Source organism: Epinephelus lanceolatus, chromosome 19 (genome assembly GCF_041903045.1).
Source record: "Epinephelus lanceolatus isolate andai-2023 chromosome 19, ASM4190304v1, whole genome shotgun sequence".
In the NCBI taxonomy this organism is placed as follows: Eukaryota; Metazoa; Chordata; class Actinopteri; order Perciformes; family Serranidae; genus Epinephelus; species Epinephelus lanceolatus.
In genome coordinates this window covers 21,487,833-21,508,956 of record NC_135752.1, presented here as the reverse complement: position 1 = coordinate 21,508,956, position 21,124 = coordinate 21,487,833, and the positions used below count along the sequence as shown (strand labels likewise).

Genomic DNA, 21,124 nt, shown 5'->3' with positions numbered 1-21,124 from the left:
CAGGCAACATGTGGTTCTGAAGTTGCTCAAAGGTGGTTTTAAAGGAGCTGCGCAAGGTAACTGAAGTCAGATGTGATGCAACATTGCTTTGCTAACGTACTGGAATTACACTTTTAGCAAGAAATAAGAGCAGCCTAATTTTCAAGAAGTTGGCTCACTGTTTATGAAGCATCAGTCAAAGTCACTCTCCTGAAAAAAACAAAAATCCTCTATTAATAAAAAAAAATATTACTAAAACTCTCATAAAGTCAGCTGATCTGCCCCTTGCGTTGATGAGATTTGACCCACAGTTGCATGACAATATTAGTAGCAACTCTACGATTGTCATCAGACTTTGTTTCAAAGGTACAGCATTCTGAAGTACACAGAAGTACGGAAAATGAAAATAACACTGAAATAACAAAAACTTGTTGAACAATGGCAGAAAGCTGTGTGTTTATGTGTGCATAATTGTTTACAGCAAGAAGATGATTAACAAAATATATTTTCAGAAGCATTAATTCTTCTTGAAGAAGTAGTAATGAAAGAAAACACATAAATCAATTTTTGTACCATCAGATTTAAAGTCATGGCTGATGGATATGTTCATTTTGTTTTTCTTTTATCATGCCCTTTATATGTACAGCTCCAATTCTTAAATGTGCAGTGCCATTATAAATTATCAATCTGTCATTAGTAATCATCATCATAAACTTTAGTGTTTTACAATAAGGGCATTAGAAGCACTGGGTGCTTCACATGAAAACAGACATAATGGACATGCAACAGACAAGGCAGTTTAATATAAAAGGACATTTAAAACAGTTTAAAACATGGATTGCCTGATTCTACAATTTCCATTTAAAAGTGATGATTTGAGATCCTATTCATCACAATCCCAGATAGTAGTTCTTCTTGTGTCACCTTTTAGGTCCTCAGAAGTCATTAACAATCAGAGCCTATATTGCCCCAGTATCTATTACCACCCAGCTGTGGCACTGTGGATCAAATAGACCTCACCAGTTGTGACCTATAGTAGTGTTTTAATATTTGAATCCAACTACATAGCACAAGAGGAGGACCTCAGGTTTTCTCTATTCATCTAGATCATTATAATCCCATGGATATGAGCAAAAATACTGGTGAACAACTTGTGGAAACGCCAGGTTTTCACCTTGTAAATATATGAAAAGCATTTTTTGCAGTGCAAAATGTTTGTTAGCTTAAGAATGCTGTTCTCATGAACAAATGTCAGTAGACTAAAACATTACAACAATGTGTGTGTGTGTGGGAGGTTTATGGCAGTGTGAACTCAGTTGGCCATGAGCTATGTGTAAGAGGTCTAGTGAAGTCAATGCCTTTGGAGTTGTTTCCTAAGAATTTTCTTAGTGCTGTCAAAAGAGGTGAAGTGCAGTTCAGAGGAAGCTGTAAGGAACTGAAGAGCCCTGTAATTGTAGCTGTTGGGACAATAAGACCTGTCACATGCACAGACGGCCCAACATGCCCCGAGGCACACTTCCCTCAACAAGCCCTGATTTGTGCTCCACCTGTGAGACAGCTGCCAGACTGAGGAGGACAAGAAATCATGCGTTGTCATTGAGGAAGCATTAGTTATATATAATCGGGGTGGAGCCAGACGGTGGACACATTCGGGGCTCGGCCCAAACCTATACGGGGGTCTGCGGACATGCTCCCCTGGGAAGATTTTTCTCCTATTATGGCACCTATATGCATCCATTCATTCATTTTCTGTAACCACTTATCCTGTTAGGGGTCATGGGTATGCTGGAGCCTATCCCAGCTGAGGTGAGAGGCAGAGTACACCCTGGACAGACTATCACAGGGCTGACACATAGAAACAGACAACCATGCACACTCACATTCACACCTAAGGACAAATTAGAGTCACCAATTAACCTGCATGTCTTTGGCATGGGGAGAACATGCAAACTCCGCACAGAAGGGAACTGTCTTGCTGTGAAACGACAAAACTAACCACTGCACCACAGTGCCACCTCATTTGGTAGTTGCCAAGGAAAAAATCATCCTGTAGAGCCTACATCCTATTGTTCTCCAACTGTCTTTCATTGTCATTGTCATTCTGACACACGACAATGTGGAGGATGACAATTTTCCATCCTGCCACCCAAAAAGAGGCAAAACTCGTCTAATTACATAACGAAAAAGTTACAGAACAAAGGCAGGGTAGGAATTTAAACAAATCTTGACGCCTATCCTTGTTATACTATGCTTTTATGTTTAATACAGAAAAATAGCTGGAGGAATATTTTCTTTCTTGACATCTGTGATTTTATTTTGCTTATCTACTAGACTAAAAAAGCTAAGAGAGCTTGCACTAGTTGGCTTGGAGGTGAAATGCTGCCTCCTATTAGTTTGAAACAAGTGGCCAGGCACTTCAAAGAAAGTGCTGGAGTGAACACCACTGCACAGTTGCAGTAAATGCACTGTATGCGACTATTATTTATGGACTATTGGACCTGAGGTGTGATGGCTGATATGTCCTTCAAAGTCCAATTGACTGCAACCTAAATAGCTTGTACAATAGAAAGGTTAAAGCCATTTAAAGTTTGTCTTGTCTGGTCATCTGCAGTCCTGGAGTAATGTTGTCTGTGTAATGAGGCTTTTGTGCCACTAGGGGGCCACTGTGTTGCAGCCATCTTCTCATGCTCTGTGCACTGATGCTTTTTTACATGATGGAAATGAAGCTCTAGTTTATGACACAGGGTGACAATACCATTCACACACATTCAGCCGAGGCCGCCTACTCATCAGATAAACAGTACAGACACTTTGACGCGTAGATTCAGGGCCCTGGGATTGAAACATCAGCCTTGTTACTGGTAGGTGACCACTCTACCTTCTGACCCACAGCTGCCCCATATATGTGAATTAAACACTCTGGTTACTTATTACTGATTTGTTCTTTACTCTTATTTCCATCCCATATTGAGAATGCTTTTGGATGCCATATTTTGAAAGACGTTACATGTTGAAACTCAGCTGGCTATGGTGGCCCCTGTGGAGTGGAAAGCCATACCTATGTCTCAGACTCCAGTTAACACGGTGACTTACTGCTTAGAGAACAGCCTGGGTTAACAAAACCTAGAAACCATAAATGAAAAAAAGTAACACATAACTATGTCTTCCTCAAAAAATATAATATGACTTATAATCTGAACAAAAATGGGATCAGCACTCTCATTCTATTTAGGCTCTTCTTCTTCTGGCTGTCCGTATCTGTCACAATCGACTCAGTCGTGGTTGCAGTTTTCAAAGAATTCCAAACATGTCATGTCTTCATGACTCATCGTTGTGGGTAACGGTGGCTGACAGATGGCGTTTGGGTTTCACCGCTGAAAGAAAAATGCCTCGTCTGACTGCTAAGAGCAAGACGAGCCTCCGTATTGACCTTTGACTGTGGTTTGTTGCACTTAGTCACTATACAGGCCAACAGGATCACTGCCAGAGGTTTGATTCGAGCTGATATAAAGTCGTATGCAGCTTCTAGAGAATTAGGCAGGGACAAAAGCATGCAAGTTCAAGGCAGAGCTCATAAATCATTCATCACGCACATATTCAAGGCCTACATTAGTGCACATTAACCACAGAGTCGGTGATAAGAGCAAGATAGGTGTGTCACAATGGGAATGACTTACGGTACATTAAGAAGTGATCATGCGTGTTTGGTATTCAGAATGACTTTACTGGGTACATACAAAACACAATGCAGCCCCAGTGAGAGCAGATTTTTATCAGGAATTTAATGTCGCAGTAAAATAAACAGCAAACCAATGATTTTGACATGTTCACAGTGAACCACTAGAGGGAAGCAAAGAGAGTCAAACAGTGCTCTGAGTCATTTACAACCCCTCTTCCCTGAGGTGTTTTTATTCATTAACACCTAAAACAACATACAGTAAGGTGCAGAGATGTGAGAAGTTACAGCACTTGTGGACTTTGAGCACATGTTGTGAGAAAAACAAGGCGTATGTAGGATGAGGTAGTAAACAGTAGCAATTACCAGGAATTTTAAAATCCTCTCAGAAACCCACATATTTTTTAATTAAAGGTAAGCTACATATTTTGTTTAACATGTGATATCTCTCTTTTATGATTTAAGGCAGTATTCTGTATTAAAAAATGACTAAATTCACTTTCTTGTCACTTGGATGTAAACTAGAAAGTCCATGACACAATAAAGAAGCATTTATATATCAGCAGCTGCATGAGTAGAAGTACTGTAGCTGAACTGAATCAGATAAGATGGTCACACATTACTACATTAACTAAAAGCATTCTGATTATTTTATGTGTGTTAGCACAAATTAAATATTATATTTCTGCTACTAAGAGCAGCGTGAGTGCACTCTTTCAAGGTCCAGCTCCATTCATGAGCTGTTTAGATTTACAGAGTCACTCTTGCCCTCTGTCATCGTGCTTACAACCATAAACAGCAACAGTAAAGACAAGTAAGAGAGCTGATAGATATCATTGGAAGATCTGCAACTGTGCACAGGGTCACTCAGGACAACAGATGTGAATATTTATGCATAATACTGACATGTTTTAAGTGTATTACGTGTTACTACACATAATTACACTCGCTGTTTAGTTATATTATTGTTTTTCTGTAGTTAACTACTGAAACTACAAACATTTTTAGGCCATAAAAGGGACAGAATGATTTTTATTTTACAACTGTTTCTCTACTGTAAGCTGTGAAGGCATGCCTTGACAGATTTATAAAACTAAACTTGAATTAGGTGTTAAGAGTACTGATGACTGCTAACAAATGTTCAAAGAAGCTGTTGGATGCTATTTTTTAGAAGTTACCTGGAAAACTGAGTCATCCTGCTTGATGCAGTACCCACACCGAGACCTGCTTCTGAAAGGCAGGTGTTTGACTGATGGATATTGTGTACAAAACCAAAGCAAAGGTTCCCATGAATAGACGAGTATTTGATCTCTAAGTAGCTTTAATTACCAAAACTACATTTCTCCCTAGGGTAGCTTTGCTGTGGTTCAACTTCTTCCAGTGTGCAGTAATTAGTAACTTGCAAGTCGCTTCCCCAACACTGTTTATATGTTACAGTAAGGTTTACTGGTTTACTTCAGCTGCACAAATAATAAAAATTAAAGATTATGTACATTAACAAATGTTATGCCAGATGTGTGCACAGTAGTGACATATTTTTAAGAGTTTTAGACAGGCAAATACTTTACAAAAATATATTTTATGTCCTGGAGAAGTTCAGTAGCCACACATATCTTACATACAGTAATAATGATACAGTATAGAGAGGTCTCTTGTCTGTTATTTTGTGGGCAATAGTTTATGTGGTCATGAATTACATTCATATAAACCCCTGTCACTTAAATATAAATTCTGAGAGCGACTGTGGTTTCTTTAACCGTAAAAACCGTGAAAGAAGACAGCCACACAGAGGAGGATAAGGGCGTTGGCATTGACGATGTTCCTCCATAGCGGCACCTCTGTGGTGTCTGTGAGCTTCTTCTGCAGCTCCGCCTCCTCCTCTTTGCTCAGCTTGGGGGCTTTTTTCTGCTCCAGGCCGCAGAAACACATCACCGCCCTCTTGCACAAGCCTGGCTCCTCGTCGGGCTCTGTGACGGAGGAGACAAAGGCGATGAGGAAAATCTACTAAAGTAAATGCATCTATATGTGTTTAAACTGTATTTCTGCTGATTACCCTCTATGTCCATATTGTTGGACTCAGTGTTGTCAACCCAATCGTCCTGTTCCAGGTCAACCCTCTCCTCTGTACAGTTCCTCAGGCTCCAGCACAGTCGATACAACTAAACAACACAACACAGGGGGTGAAGCAAATTATTTATAAAGTTGGTATTTGCAGTGTCTTCCAGTTATGTTAGGGAGATAAATAATTTATCCGGCCTCGTACATGCTTGTCGTCGATGGGTTTGGTCATGAGGGAGATTCCCAGGATGCAGACACACGAGATAACAAACAGGATGATGGAGAAGTAGAGGTAGTGGACTCCACATATGATGGTTGGACAGTTACTGGGTTCAACGCAGCTGCCTGTCCCAAATGCAAACTCAGCTATCATCCTGGACAGGCCGATAAGCAGGCCAATCATGAGGCCGTAAAATGCACCCTGAGGAAAGAAGATAGGTAAAACTATCAGTATATTAATTACGTATTATCAAGACTACAGCCATGCTAGCAGCAGAGTGGTGCTTTGAGCTACACGCTAGCACTAGCATGGCAACGTGTTCACAATGACAATGCTAGTTTTTACTCAGTGTAATGTTCACTATGGTTGCCGTCTTAGTTTAGGTGTGTTAGCATGCTAACATTTGCTAGCACCACACACAAAGTACAGTTCAGTCAGACAACTCACGTTTTAAATGTTTATTTCAACAACAGAACATAGTTAGACTTTGGCCTCTAGACTCTAGATTTTGCAGCTTAGACCGCCACATTGGGAGGGTGTGTTTTGTTGATGACATATGGAGTGATGTATGACCTGTATGTATGAATCAGTGCGGCTCGAGTTGACTGCCTGGACTAGCTTGCAGGTGTTGCTCCACAGCGTTGCCAGGTGTACGATAATTATCATATTTGTACGATAATTTCAAACTTCAAACTTTATTTGTAAAGCACTTTTCATACATTAAAAATGCAGCGCAAAGTGCCCTCTGTATGATGTACGATCAATAATCCCAAAAAAGGCTAAATGTATGATAATTTGACCATTTCGTGAATGTGTGGTTGTAATCAGTATACCAGAGTTTTTTTGTGAACCCTGAAGACATTTCTTCCCATGTGACATGTTTTTAGCCAATCGCGCTTTGCTTAGCGAGACATGCGGGTGACGTTTGTCTCTGAACAACGAGCACGATTGGCTGGATGGTCAGCTGCGTCCACCCCACAACACTAGAGGAGACTAAGTGAAGCCAGATCACTCTTTATTTTCTTGTCTGTTATCATGTTTCTCTATGACAAAAAAGTAAACCAAAAAAGTAAACACTAGAGTGACTACATTTGCCTATAGCGCATCAGTAGGCTTGTTATTTTGGTTATGACGGGTGTACGATAATTTCCTCAAAATACGATAATTTTGAGTCTCTGGTATGATAATCCTACATTTCCCACCTGGCAACGCTGTCGCTCCATTTGAGGCTGAAGGGGATGTTAGAATGGTTTTAAAGGTACTGGCTTATGTGACTGTGACTTATAATCGTATGAATCGGCTGATGACTGACACAGATCAGCTGATGGTGTGCATAACTTCTGTGTTTTGCTTAAAACAATGTGACATGAGAGTAGGAACCATATCAACGGGGGGGGGGGGGGGGGGGGGGGTCCATGCTCACGCCACCTTTTAAACAAAAGTGTTCTGAGCCCAGCCACCCTTCCTCTGGTCACATGTCCAGGTTACTCAACTGCTTTATGGTCAGAAGACAACCACTTACACAAGAAGTCAGAGCAAGCAGTAAAAAGGTGTCACTAAAGACCTTTGGATAGTAATTACTTAAGATCTTTATAATGGACTGCATTTGACCACACAGCCTTTTTATCCACACTAGAGACTCTATGGGTGGCAACGTCTGTTGGTTTGTAAGTTAACCCACCTCTTTGGTCAAGACTGAAATATCTCGCTAAGTATCAGATTAAGTGCCATGAAATTTGGTGCTCAGAGCATGAATCCAAATGACGTTGGTGATCGCCTGACTTCATCTCTAGCACCACCATGAGGTTTACATTGGTGGTTTTGGGTGAGATATCTATTGGTGCACACATTCATGTCCCCCTCAGGGTGAACTGTAATCACGTTTGAGCTCCCTAGACTTTTCAGCTAGTGCCATCATCAGGGAAAAACATCTAGTAGTTAAGTTTTCATTGGCCTCTGCTGTACCTCAGGTGTGAATTGTGCTAATTAGCATGCTAATACACTAAACCAAGATGTTGAACATGCATCTTGCCAGCTGCCAGGCTGGCTGCAGACTCTTAGTCTTGTGTCTGTGGAACAGGCAGTAGACTGCACTGATTTGAAATGTTGAAATGAACTGAATTAAAGACTTAAGGGGAAACTCACACTCTCATTGACACGTTTGCAGAAGATGGCGAGCATGAAGACAGCTGCAACAGGTGGTGTGAGGTAGCTGGTGATGGACTGGATGTAGTCAAAGAGCTGACCGCTCTGGGCCGACTGCACCACTGGGATCCATGCTATGCTCACACCAATTAGGACCAAAATGAACAGTCTAGACACAGGCAAAGACAGTGGCAGTGAGGCTGGTAGGAATTCTCTCATCATCAGAAATCATATCAAACTGAACACCAGTGTGATTTACCTGCCAGCAATCATGAGTTCCCTTTCACTTGCTGAGCTGCGAATCTTAGTGTAGATGTCCATTGTGAAGAGAGTGCTGGAACTGTTGAAGATGGAGGTGAGTGAGCTCATCAGAGAGGCCAGCATCACCGACAGCATGAGACCTCGTAGACCTACAATAAATAGGATAACAGATTAAAATGGGGGAAGGTAACTTTGTGAAATGAGGCTGCCATTTGCATTCTCAGCTCACAAGACAGAGGCCTTTAGCCACCCACCGTTGGGCATGAGATCCACCACCAGTTTTGGATAAGCGATGTTGGTGCAGCCCACACTGGCACCACAGTATTTCTCACATTCTTCCGGGTCCACACATGCCACCTCATCTAGAATAAAATGAATGAGATCAGCAGGATGTTAAATAAATAAATAATGAAATCCACCAATATGTCAGTGGTAAGATGTGCACGAGCTACAATAGTAGCACTCACCAGCATACAGGATCCTGCTGATCATCCCGGGGAAAACCATGAGGAACATGGGCAGCAGCTTCAGGTAGCCACACAAGATGCAGCCTGCCTTAACGTGAGATAAATTTTTGGCGGAGAGACAACGCTGGACAATTACCTACAGAAAAACAGCATGTCACAGATGAGAAAAGGTCAGGTCTGCCATCATACAATCAGTTAACAGGGTGGCTAAATGTATGTAAAAACAGGTTATAGTGGACTCTAAACCAGTGCTTCCCAAGCGGTGGGTCCGGACCAAAAGTGGGTCATGAAGCCATTCTGAATGGACCACAAGTGACTCCTTAACGTGTCAAGTTTGCACAAAAACACACTTTTTTTGAAGTACAGTGAATTGCTGGCACAGAGCTTTTATTTTTTAAGTGCAGTCTCCTGCTGTAGAGTGAGTGACTCACGGACAGCTACTTGACAGAGACAGCAAACTAGCTCAACGACATGCCCAAACTCAAGTATGACGCTGAATATATTAAACTGTGTGGACCTTGAACTAATGACTAAGGCCAAATCTGGCTTGTGGTACTCAGAGCACCAAAAAAAGACATTTGAAAAACTCAACAGCAATGTCTTTTTCCAGAAATCATCAGAAATCACCTCAAAATAATCCACAGACCTTGTTGTGAGCAGTTTTATACGGGAGCTACTGTCTTTTAACAGTCTAGGCTGAAAAATAGCACCACAGGTAGAAGAGAAATTTTTGATTTTGGGGTGAACTGTCCCTTTAAGCCAACAAAGCAAAATTGACCCTTGCTAGTAAGTATTCTCCCCTGTTAACTGAGCAGAAATAAAGACTATAATGTGTTTATCTTTGTGCTGGATGTCAACATTTCAATTAGCATCTCCACAGCGATCCAGCAACAGTCTGCCTGTTAATCTTATCTCAGTCTCTGAAAGTGTATTAACTAAAAGCATGTCTTTCCTCTCACAGCAGGCCGCCTCAGACCGCATGAGTGAGTCTGGCAAAAACAGGAAGATAAAGGCTTGTAAATGTGTGTACAAATGTGTTGGGAATCAATTGAATGTGTCTCTGTGTGTGTTTGTGTAACCATGAGGGTCATTCAAATGCCAATTGTGCTTGACGGACCTGATCTGAGCACCAGTACCAGGTGGCCTGAATGGTGAGTCCAAACACAAGGCCAGGCCACGGCAGGTCTCCTGTAATGGCGTCCCTAAAAATATGGAAGGAGTCAGCCCGAGGCTCGTAGCAGTCCGCAGTGATGTTGGTCGTTATGGAAGGGATGGCTTCCATGTAGCGCTGCTGGAAGCTCTCATAACCTCCCACCTCGTGGAAAGCTGAGGACATGTGTCAAAGTTAATTTAATTTACAGGCATTTTTTACAGCTTTTGTCACAATGAATGAGGTTAAAAAAAAGGAAAATACCATATTACCAAAGCCCATAAGGATGAATGATCCAACAACCATGATAATGGTCTGTAACGTGTCTGTGTAAATCACTGCAGCCAGTCCACCTGAAATACATCAACACAATATATCACCTCTAATGTGCATAACTGAACCTATTGGAGAGAATAAAATCAAAAGTGTGCACATGACCTAATTCAGTGTTTTAGAGTCTGTAAAGCTAAAGTTTAGGTGTGTATGCCTTATTACAAAACAGCAACAGAAGGCCGTTTCCTGCTTATCACAGTTCACGGGTAATTAACCGCAATAACACACCACTGATAAGTCATCCAGGAGGAAAGAGTGTCTGTGTATGTACATCTCCACATATGGACCCCAGAAGACTTTACCCCCAGTTGTGAATCGTCTCATACTGTAAGGTAGATAAGACTTCTTGCCTTAGTTTATGAGTGATCTGTGAGTTAAGTGGAAAAGAAGGTGAAAGCATCGCATGAGGACAGACCTGTGACGGTGTACAGCGCAGTTATCATTAGCAGCATGACAACAGCAAGGTAGATGTTCAGCCCAAGAGCCTGATTGATAAAAATGGCGCCAGAGAACATGTCTGCCTGAGAGGAGAGAGGAGAAAACACATCATTTCGATCAATAATACTGGTACAATGTTGACACAGAGGACATCGCAGTGAGGGTTAACACGTGGGGACTTACTGAGATCTTGGTGAAAACATACAGGAAGAGGGACAGCACAGAGAGATAGATGCGGATACGCTGTCCTCCAAACCTCTTCTTCAGGTACTCGGGCATGGTGACCACCTGAACACATCCATGATCAATTAGATTTTTACTTGTGTTTGTTTTACTTACTTTTGCTCTCTAATGTTACTTTTTTTTCTGACCTCCCACTTTCATTTTTGCAGGAAAAAGAAACTCTGCCTTTAAAGATACAATATATATTAGGAACTCACTGACTGAAACGTATAGATATATCCTCCTGAGACCCTTTGTCCTCATATCAGGACATCACATTTTGGGTTTACTTGACCTTATACTTTATTTTGCATAACTTAGACCTGTTGTTCTTATTCGCTGACGCTTTTTTTGTGCCATCTAGTGGTAGTAAGAGCACAACACACTAATCCATGTAAGTCACTTTGCAGCTGATCCTGACACAAAAGTGGACAAGGCCCAAAACCTGATCAGATTTTATGGTTGAAACTTGTTTATCCATGGTTAATAATGTTTGTAGTTTGATATGGCAACAAATTTGACCAATTTTAGCAACAGTAACAAGTGAAGACACTGTTAATTAGGAAGTACTTTATTGTCGTCTCAGGTCCTACTGATCCCAAATATCAAGAGAAATTAAATATACCAAACAAAAGTTCAGGTCCCAGGAGGGTAAGCAGAGGTGTGGATTCAAGTCAGATTCAAGTTACTAATTTAGTGACTTCAGACTGGACTTGACAAAATCAAAAAAGACTTGCAACTTGACTTGGACGCATTATGACTTGTTTTAGGACTCAAAACTCAAAGTGTAGGATTTGGGACTTTTCAGTCTTGACTTGGGACTTGAGTGCGAAACTTGAGACTTTCTAGTAACTTGCTTAGTTCCACCTCTGACTATAAGTTAGATTGGTTATGAATGCATATTTGGATAGAGATATTAATATTTAAAGACTGTGTGTTCTGTTTACCCCAGCTTTGATGTAGATCGGCACAAAGAGCCATCCCAGAATGACGACCACTATAAGAGCCTGAAACACACAAACATACAAGGACACAACCAATTAATAATTAATGCCACTGTTAACTCAAAATGTCCCTATAACTATAACCTCTGTCGTTGTTCTGTTTCCTTCCATCCACTGCAGGGTAAAACTCACCAGATAAGCGACACTTATCAGCTCACCTGACACAGATAACTGATATCTGTCACAGGTAAGAAATACATTTATGTAAGAAGTGATAATGGCGTAATTACTCACATTCCATTCAAAGCCACCGATGGCGATGCCTGCAGCTGCAGCAGTCCCAGCGAGCCCGACAAAGTGGCCGCTGCCAATGTTGCTGGCAAACAGCGATGCTCCGATCTGTGGAGTGCATTATTATACTTATAAATAACATGCATGGATCATTTTGAGAATTGCCACAACTTTTTTTTCAAGTGCATTTGATAATGAGAGCAGCTTTGAACAGATATCAAAGAAGTTTCCAGACAGCTGTTTTTTATGCCATGTCATGTCACCAGTGAAATAGATAAGGAAAAATGATTTACACACCTTATTACCCTAATAATTCCTGATATTACACAAATGATTCCACTTTGATTCATATTTTAAACCAGCACAAAACAATAAAAACTTATCAGTCTTTCGGCCGTAATTCCCCACAAGACAGATCTTCATTCAATAAGCATTAAAGAAACTTTCTGTCTTATTCACAGCAATAAGATACCCACCGGCCACCACACCATACTCCTCCCTGCCAGGAAGAAGCCACCGACAGTGGCTCGGTTTGTGCGGACCATAGCCTGCAACGGGAGACGGGCACATTTTAAGAAAATCCATAAATGCATTAGTGCAAAACAGCAACACACTTAATTTCAAACGTCGGTGTGTATTTGTGAATGATTACATTTTATTTCATATATAGCTGCTGTAAGAGTGACTGATAAAATCACTGCATACAACTCAGTAGTGTGACAATAAAATTACTCCTCATATGCATTCATAAAAATACTTTGATCTGCTATGAAATACTGCGACCCAGGCTGCTGAGTGAGATGCTGTGATTGCACAATATGACTCACTCCATTGTGTATAATTTCCTACAAAATGCTGCTGTAAAGGTGCTAAAATGTCTTAATTAAGTATGTAAATTATTATCATTATCTTGGATTCCCAAACATCTAAAAACATTTAAATCATTGTTAGATTTTCTCTTGCAGCTCAGACAGGCTCCTCTTTTTCTTATATACAACAACTATAGAACTGGTGAGAAGTTAACTATTCACAGGGAAGAGGGATTTAAAGAATGGCAAACTGAAAGATGACTCACCCATACTCCGACAGCCAAGACAACCAAAAAATAGATCACAATAACGGCGATATCAGCTGGGTTGTTAAGAGCCACGGTGGCCGTGCTGTTTCTTGCATTGCTCCTTATATAGGAGAATCCAAAATAGTCCCGAGACATTTTGCTGGAAGGGTTAACGGAGACAAGGAGTGTCGCTGGAGTCGCTCCTCTCTGAGTGAAGCACCTGCACAGACACTTATGTACCTTTGGCTGAGGTGTGTTTGTGTGTGTGTGAGAGAGAGTGTGGGAAAACTGGGGGGCTGGGCAGGGGAGATTGTGTTTGTCTAATAAATGACCAAATATTGTGCTTGATTTCAAGTGTATCTGGATGCGCAAATAAACTTTGCTGACACATATTTGTGAAAATAAATGTGTTAAAATGTGTAACCTTTCAGGTGATTAAAAACATGTTGTTAATGATCAACCCACAAGGAAATACCACAAGTGAAGAAACAGGTGTTCCTTTAAAACAAAGGACTGACTAAATCAGCACTGCAACTAAATTCAACTCACTTCAACTTAATTTGAACACACACATGGACAAATAACACCATCCAAAACCAAACTCTAATACTGTTCTATGGATTAAACCATGAACTTATAAAGTAGTGAAAATGTACTCCACCAGCTGCGGCATTAAACCTATGTGTTCAAGCATCAATAATAATAATCCAATCATGTATATAATGATAGAACTCTCTTAAAGGGCCCAACAAGTACTTTTACTTTAATACTTTAAGGGCATTTTGCTGTTAATACATTTGTACTTGTGAAGTGAAATCTTCAATGTAGGGCTTTACTCATAACTAAATTTCCTCACTGTGGTATTAAAATAAAAGACTTCTTCCACAACTGCTGCTTCCTTATAAAAACCAGATGTACTGTATGTTTGTCACGTAGTCCTCTCACTGCTCCCTCACACTGAGCTCACCTCTGTCAATAAGTACAACAGGACTCTCCGAGCAGCGCAGCTATTGATGACACACCTCACTCATAAGTAGAGTATCAGAGGACGTTTTTGGCCATTTATGTTCATACAAAAGCAGAGTAATCCAGGGAGAGGCACAAACGAGTGACTGTAAATATTATTATTAATCTTGCAAAATCTCATTTGATCTCCAAATAGCTCCATCAACAAGGAACTATTTTCTCATTTACTGTAAGCCTAGTACAAATAAAAGGCACTTAACCCCGACTTCACCCCACCCACAGAGAGGACGTGACTGTTTATGTGATGTGTGTGTTAATTATTAGTCTAAAGGCGAATGTTTGAAGAACAACAGAGACTGAAAACATAGGATCATTAGCTGATACAGGTGTCATTGTGGTAAACTACCTCTAAAAAGGCATGATTTTTGGAAAATTAAAGGACATCAATGTATAAAAAATATAAAGAAAGTATTATGAGAAGCCACAAGGTGTCTCTACAGGACAGTGAAACTAATCCAGGATTCAGGCGACTATGAGCTCATACAAATGAGGAACAGATTGTTTAAAAAGTTTGGTTCCCAATGGTGAAAAATATCTAAATATTTTTACTCAGGTACAATTTCAAGCTCCTTGTGCTTTAATTGGGTATTCTTGTTTTATAGAACTTAGGACGTCAATACAATTCAGGATAAATTCAAATATTTACTACATTTATTTGATAGGTTAGTTACTTTGTAGATTCAGAAAAATCATTCGAAATATAATCAAGACATAACGTATGATGCACTATGATAAAACTTTATTGATCCTTGAGGGAAAATTCACAAACTACCCAGTAAGTAATAAGAATTAGCCCCACCTTGACCAGCTGCAACATTATAGTGATGCAGATGTACACAATAATGCATCAATAATTATATCCAATAATATATCATACAGTACTTGGTACTTATGATAGGTGTTATTTTACCCTACTATTTTTGTATTTTTGCTTAAAGTCAAAAATATGATTTTTCCTCTCACCTGTAGTGCTATTTATCAATCTAGATCGTTTTGGTGTGAGTTCCTGAGTGTTGGAGATATCAGCCATAAAGATGTCTGCCTTCTCTCCAGTATAATGGAACTAGATGGCACTCGGGTTGTGGTGCTCAAAGTGCCAAAAAAGTACATTTGAAAAACTCAACAGCAATGTCTCTTTACAGAAATCATGACCCAGTTACTCAAGCTCAGGGTTGTCCAAACTTTTCTGAATGAGGGCCAGATAAGATAATGTGAAAATACCTGGGGGCCAGCCAATTTTATCATTACGGGTTACAAAAAATATGGATTAAATTTTTTTCTTATTTCATCTTTCAGTTAAAATGTGTTCAACCTTCACAGCTCCTAGAAGCAGTGGTCCTCATGACTGGCTTTATGCTTCTTTGCCGTGGCTATGTCTGCTGCCAAGCAGGACATTTCTGCTGTGAGGTTACCCTTCTGTTTGCTCTGCTTATTAAACACATCAGTTCCACCTGCATAGTTCCTACTTGATGCATGTCTACAAACTGTATGATAGTTCTGCCATTGGGAGATGTAGGGGAAAAAAATGCAAAGTGATCTTGCATAATTAACTAATATTGTGCGGGGCTGTGGGACGTTTTCAATTGGTCCACTGGCAACGACTGTGCCAGACTTTGGACATGCCTGCTCAAAATAATCCACAGACCTTGTTGTGAGCAGTTTCATTTAGGAACTATTTTCTTTCCACCAAACTACACCTGCCAACCCTATCATTGTGCAGAGGGAAGCATCTACTCACAGATGAGAGGCACATGCTCAGGACAGTGCAAGATGTAAACATTAATGGCATCCTCCTTGGTTGAGCTGTAACATTAGCAAGATCAGTGGTGCAAGGTGAGCTAGCAGTAGATGCACGCTTCCCTGTTCATGGTGATACTGTTGGCAGGAAAAAAATAGTTCCAAATGTATTATTTTGGTGCTTTAAGTGCCATCTAGTTCCATTATATTTCAGAGAGGGCAGACATCTCTGCAGCTGATATATCCAACACTCTGCAACTCACACCAAAACAATCTAGACTGATAAATAGCACAACAGGTAAGAGAAGAACAATATGTATGATTCTGGGGTGAAATGGCCCTTTAAGTAAATTTTGAACATAGGGCTTTTATTTAAAACAAAGTATGTCTACACTGATATATTGCTGCTTTTACTTAAGTAAAAGAGCTGGGAACGTCTCCTATTACTGTTTGTTCCTCACGTCTGAGAGACAAACCTTATACAAAATCCACCCACACAGGTGTGTTCACTTATGTTACCTAATGAGACCTCTTCTAAAGACTATGCATAATCGACAGCTCCCTCACTCTCTGGTTAGGGTGGGACAGTTCACACTGTTGTCACTGCTATTACCTTATACAGTTTGGTGATGTAAGGTAATTCCCAGCATAGCTACACCCAGCTTCAACTTGACTGGAGGTTGACGGTCTGGATGTGTCTTTGGGGTGGCATGCAGTGGGCTCTGGCTTAGTCTTGAACAGAAAAGCAACCTTTATGTCTACATTTTCAGTACTTTTACAAAATGGTCAACAACAACAACAACAACAACAACAACACACTTTTTATGAGAGCAATAGTAAGTATGTTACTTTTTTTTCCCCATTTGTGAAGGTTTTTCGGTTGTGTAGCAATGATGTAATGATAGACTGGGGAAATAAGCTGTGAGACACAGGACATTACCTGTAATAAACTGTGTGGTTACAGGTTCAAGACATAGAAAACATCCATCAAGGTTTAAACCCAGCTGTAGCTGTTCTACAATGACCTTATAGTAAGTGCATCTCACTCTAATTATAACCTAATTTGATTAAGAAAGTAATTAAGTAATCAAATCCTGTAATTAAAAGGCCTTGAGCAATCATCACTTGAAAAAAAAACATTTAATTTGCACTCAGTGAGCAGTGATTGCTTTATTGAAGGATGTTTTATTGAAATGCATTAGGTGTACCTAACAGTCTCGCAACTCAGCGTACAGATGAGTTCATTTAAACTCTTCTAGAAGATCTAGCGGTAACCCAGCTGCACAAAATCCAATTTGCACCACATTTCATACGGCGGCCCTACCTTCAACGTTTGCGTCATCTTTCACCACTTATGTCCCAGTGTTTCCGGACTGCCTCGACCCAGTAATTTGCCGCTCGCAGCTTTATCTATCACTGTAAGGCTGACATCCATGCCCAAGGTTATAGTGCTCTGTCACAGCTGCTGCTTTGGGCATGAAGCAGAGGAGAAAGGAGGAGAGGAAATTAAAAAACGGTCTGGCATAAAGGTAAGATGATTTATGATAAACTGTATAGTACACATATAAATTCTGTGTGTGTAATAAACAAGAAAATTTAGGATTTATATTTAAAACGACACATTTTGTAGGTTATGCTTAACATTTAAAACTTTTATTTAATGATCACTGTTAATAATCAGATGTTACTTATTTTCTTTCCAGGTCTGCAAATGTCTTGCAATATAAAATGTTGATGAACTGATGAACTTCCAATACAGTGCTGCAGAATTATAATCATTATGAATTACAAAATATAATAACAAAGTGTTCATTATTTCCCGATCAGAAGAGGAAGGCAGGGGCGGCATCAAATTAAACACTTACTGTTTTAGATTTATTCAATAATCAGAGTGAAAAGGGAGCCAAAACATAAACGTGTGATTTCTATTGTGTTAATGTTTCACATCAAAACAGTTGAATTCTTATGAAAAAACAGCGAATGATTACAGTGACCACCACAGCCTCCTACAGACATGTAACACCCTGGAGAGGAAGAGCTGTAAGGGAGTGAGATGGGGGAGTTATCAGACTGGTACTGTTACAAATGGCTGCTTGAAATTTCTAAATGGGGACAATCAATATTCACTTGAATGAGAATCAATCACTGGAATGAGGCCAACGCTCTGTGGGGATTAAGGCTCGGTCACACCCGCTGATTTCAGTCCTGATTTTAAACCTGAGAGGAGCCTTCGGACTTCTTACATCTCCAGACAGGTCAAGATTTTCTCCAACTTATTTAATTTTTGTGTGGCCCAGTTTATTTCTATGTTCACCAAGACTGAAATCTGATCATAACTCAGGAAAGGACTATAAAACATAAACACACTGCACACACTCCGATCACATCTCAGGGCAGCGAGACCACAAACAAACCCTGCTGATTAGTGCGAGAAATTGATCTCTCGCAGGAGTCACACATAGAAGTCTCCATTGTGTGGGAAAATACTGCAGTTGTCTTTGGCAAACAGAGCAGTGATTGAGTGTCTTGTGGTCAACACAAACACAACTGGGTCTCATAAACTTTGCCCTGTGTCTACATATCTATGATCAGAGGAGAATTCAGCATTTTCAGAGACGACTGAAAATAAAAAACAGACTTATGGACAGTAAATATCTTGTGACTTCAACACCAGTGGTGAGTGCTTCACATTGTGCTCAATCTAAGAGCCCATCGGCTGTTTTCTGATGATAATAAAGCCTCTGAGGGCGAGGGCCAATATTTCGGAGCCATGTGTAGCTGTAGCCACAGCCATTTAAAGCCTACACGACAGGCCCCTCCAAACTGCACCCAATACCAGTACCCTATAAGACAAACCCACCAACGAGACATTTATTTGACCCCATGCTACAGCACAATGCAGCAATAATCCACTTTACTCATCTACTTTATTCATAATACATGAAGTTGTGATTCACCTAATAAGTGACAAGATGTAACCTTTACCCTAACCCTACACCCAAACTTAACCTCCTCTCTTTTAACTTAACACTTCATAGCTAGCAAAACACTAACTTAGCATTTTCTTCAAGGCTTCTGCTTCTGAACTAAGGAGTGAAGGGGGCTGAGCTTGTAGGTATGGTGGGAGAGTCGGTTAATTGGTGGGCAGGTCCTGCACTTTCTTCAGCTGCAGCTATATCTACTCAATAGTTCCGGCTGATCCGGTGTAGCCAGCAAACATCCGGGCCAAGACTTCTTCTTCCATGTACTGGTAATTTCAGCTAATCTCTATGAACAGATATCTGCACGTGAATGCACATCAATTTAAAAAAAAACAGCTAATATAAAGCTAACTTGTCATCAGTTGTGATTGCTTTTTAGCAAATGCATTCTACTTCTCTACGCTGACTGTTTACCTGCTGTTCAAATGTGATTGGTCAATACTACTCGGACTACAAACCACCAGAACACTTCCAATACCAAAGTCTTGTCCCGTCGCCTACACATTCTGCATATTGAGAGACCTGACTTATACAGATGACAGTGTACTTAGTCCATAGTTCTGTGTTAAAGGTCGATTATGTAGGATTAAGTGGCACTTGACTTCCCTTGTGTGCCAAGCATGTAGGAGAACTACAGTGGATGACGCAAAAGCACAAAAATGCAAATGGCTGTCCTGAGCTACTGTAGAACAACATGGCAGACGCCTTTGAAGAGGACCGGCTCCACATGTGGATATAGACGGCTCATTCTAAGGTAGCGAAAACAACAGTTTTTAGTTTCACGTGATTATAAACAAATGAGAACATAGTTATGAATATTACATACTATTTCTGAAAAGAGGTGTCCCTAAATCCTTTAAATAAACTGTTAAAATCAGGGCACAAAGCTAACAAATTTACATTATCATTTTCATACCATCCAAGTTTGCTTGTTTGTCTGTTTCCAGCATCATCTCATGATCACCTGATCTCACAGAGAACCATTAATAACAACAAAAAACATGTCAGCCAGGGTGGATTACTTTTTTCTGGCAAGTTTAAAGTCTGTGCAAGTCTGCTGACTTTCATAACACATTAATAGAAAACAGCTGCTTTAAATAAAAAGACATCAAATGAAAAATGCTGTGTGATGCTTTGAAAAACTTCAGTGTCAGGGTCATAGTATTGTGCATGCTGGTTCATTGTCACACTGTCATGACTTACTTGGACACCTGAGAGAGACATGGTTAAGTACTTTTCCTACAATGTCTCAAAATGTCTGCTGTGAAAAAAACCTTATAGGCACTCATAGATACTGTAGAATATGATCAGAATATACTTGAATATCCTTGACTTTAGTGACACCTGTGATAACAAACTATCACTGATTTAGTGTTTGGCGGGGGTGACAAAGACCGTGGATTTTTCAGCCATGGTTAGCTGTTCATGCCATACAGGGAAGGGTGAAGGGGAGTGTTTTAAGAAGATTAGCTGGAGCCTGCACATGGCCCCATGGCAGTCATCATAGGTGAGGCTCCCCTGTCCTTTAAAACCACAACCCCCCCTCCATTTGATCACACTAGTGTTCACGTGAGCTAAAACATGGGAGCTGGGGACTTGCACGTGTTGACCCTCATCTATTTCATCAATTAACAGGCACTTACCCTCAGCATTAATGAGGGTAACAGAAAAGGAAGGAAACAGCGCCTTAGCGCTGTGGTTCTGAGGGCCTTTTCATGGCACCCATTTTGACTTGTCAAACACAGCTGTAACGAGTATAATCGTAATTGCTGCCTTGAAAATTGCTGGACTGGCCATCGTTAACGTTATTGGTTCCACCTGTGCCTCCCCTGCTATAAAAAGTCAAAATGTCTGCTGTGAAAAAAGTCTTACTGATTTGCTTTGATATCGGCAAGGCTATCAAGATTGAGGTAGCAAATTTATTCATAACAAAACATGTTAAGTACAGCATGCAAAGAGATTTTTTAAGAGTTTTGTCAGTCAAATACAAACTATGAAGACACACATCTTGTTTTAGGTTTAACTGTCAATATGTCAGGACAACCTTCTGTCTTAAGATGTGTAAAAAGTCAAAGTTTAACAACAGAAACCCATAAAAAACACACTTTAAAGGATATGTTGGCCACAAGGTGGCACGGT

At 40.3% G+C, this 21,124-nt stretch overlaps 1 protein-coding gene across 1 annotated transcript; it reads right to left on the bottom strand.

The window, feature by feature from the left end:
* Positions 1-3,736: 3,736 nt before the first annotated feature.
* Positions 3,737-13,477, bottom strand: slc5a1 (solute carrier family 5 member 1). Its single transcript, XM_033647395.2, has 15 exons — positions 13,260-13,477; positions 12,661-12,732; positions 12,188-12,292; positions 11,897-11,956; positions 10,911-11,015; positions 10,705-10,810; positions 10,229-10,309; positions 9,924-10,132; positions 8,807-8,942; positions 8,594-8,701; positions 8,338-8,488; positions 8,079-8,247; positions 5,919-6,134; positions 5,709-5,814; positions 3,737-5,622 (listed from the first exon to the last, which is right to left on the bottom strand). The coding sequence occupies exons 1-15, from the start codon at positions 13,395-13,397 to the stop codon at positions 5,408-5,410; spliced, it is 1,977 nt and encodes a 658-aa protein (XP_033503286.1). The 5' UTR covers positions 13,398-13,477; the 3' UTR covers positions 3,737-5,407.
* Positions 13,478-21,124: the final 7,647 nt, after the last annotated feature.

Bases quoted from the DNA above. Each gene is read 5' to 3' on its own strand.
- slc5a1 (XM_033647395.2), bottom strand. From the start codon at position 13,397: ATGTCTCGGGACTATTTTGGATTCTCCTATATAAGGAGCAATGCAAGA. The intron at 11,016-11,896 runs GTAAACAGAACA...GGATGTGTTCAG, and splicing joins CGATCTACATCAAAGCTGGG to GTGGTCACCATGCCCGAGTA. The intron at 10,811-10,910 runs GTAAGTCCCCAC...CTCTCCTCTCAG, and splicing joins ATGTTTTCACCAAGATCTCA to GCAGACATGTTCTCTGGCGC.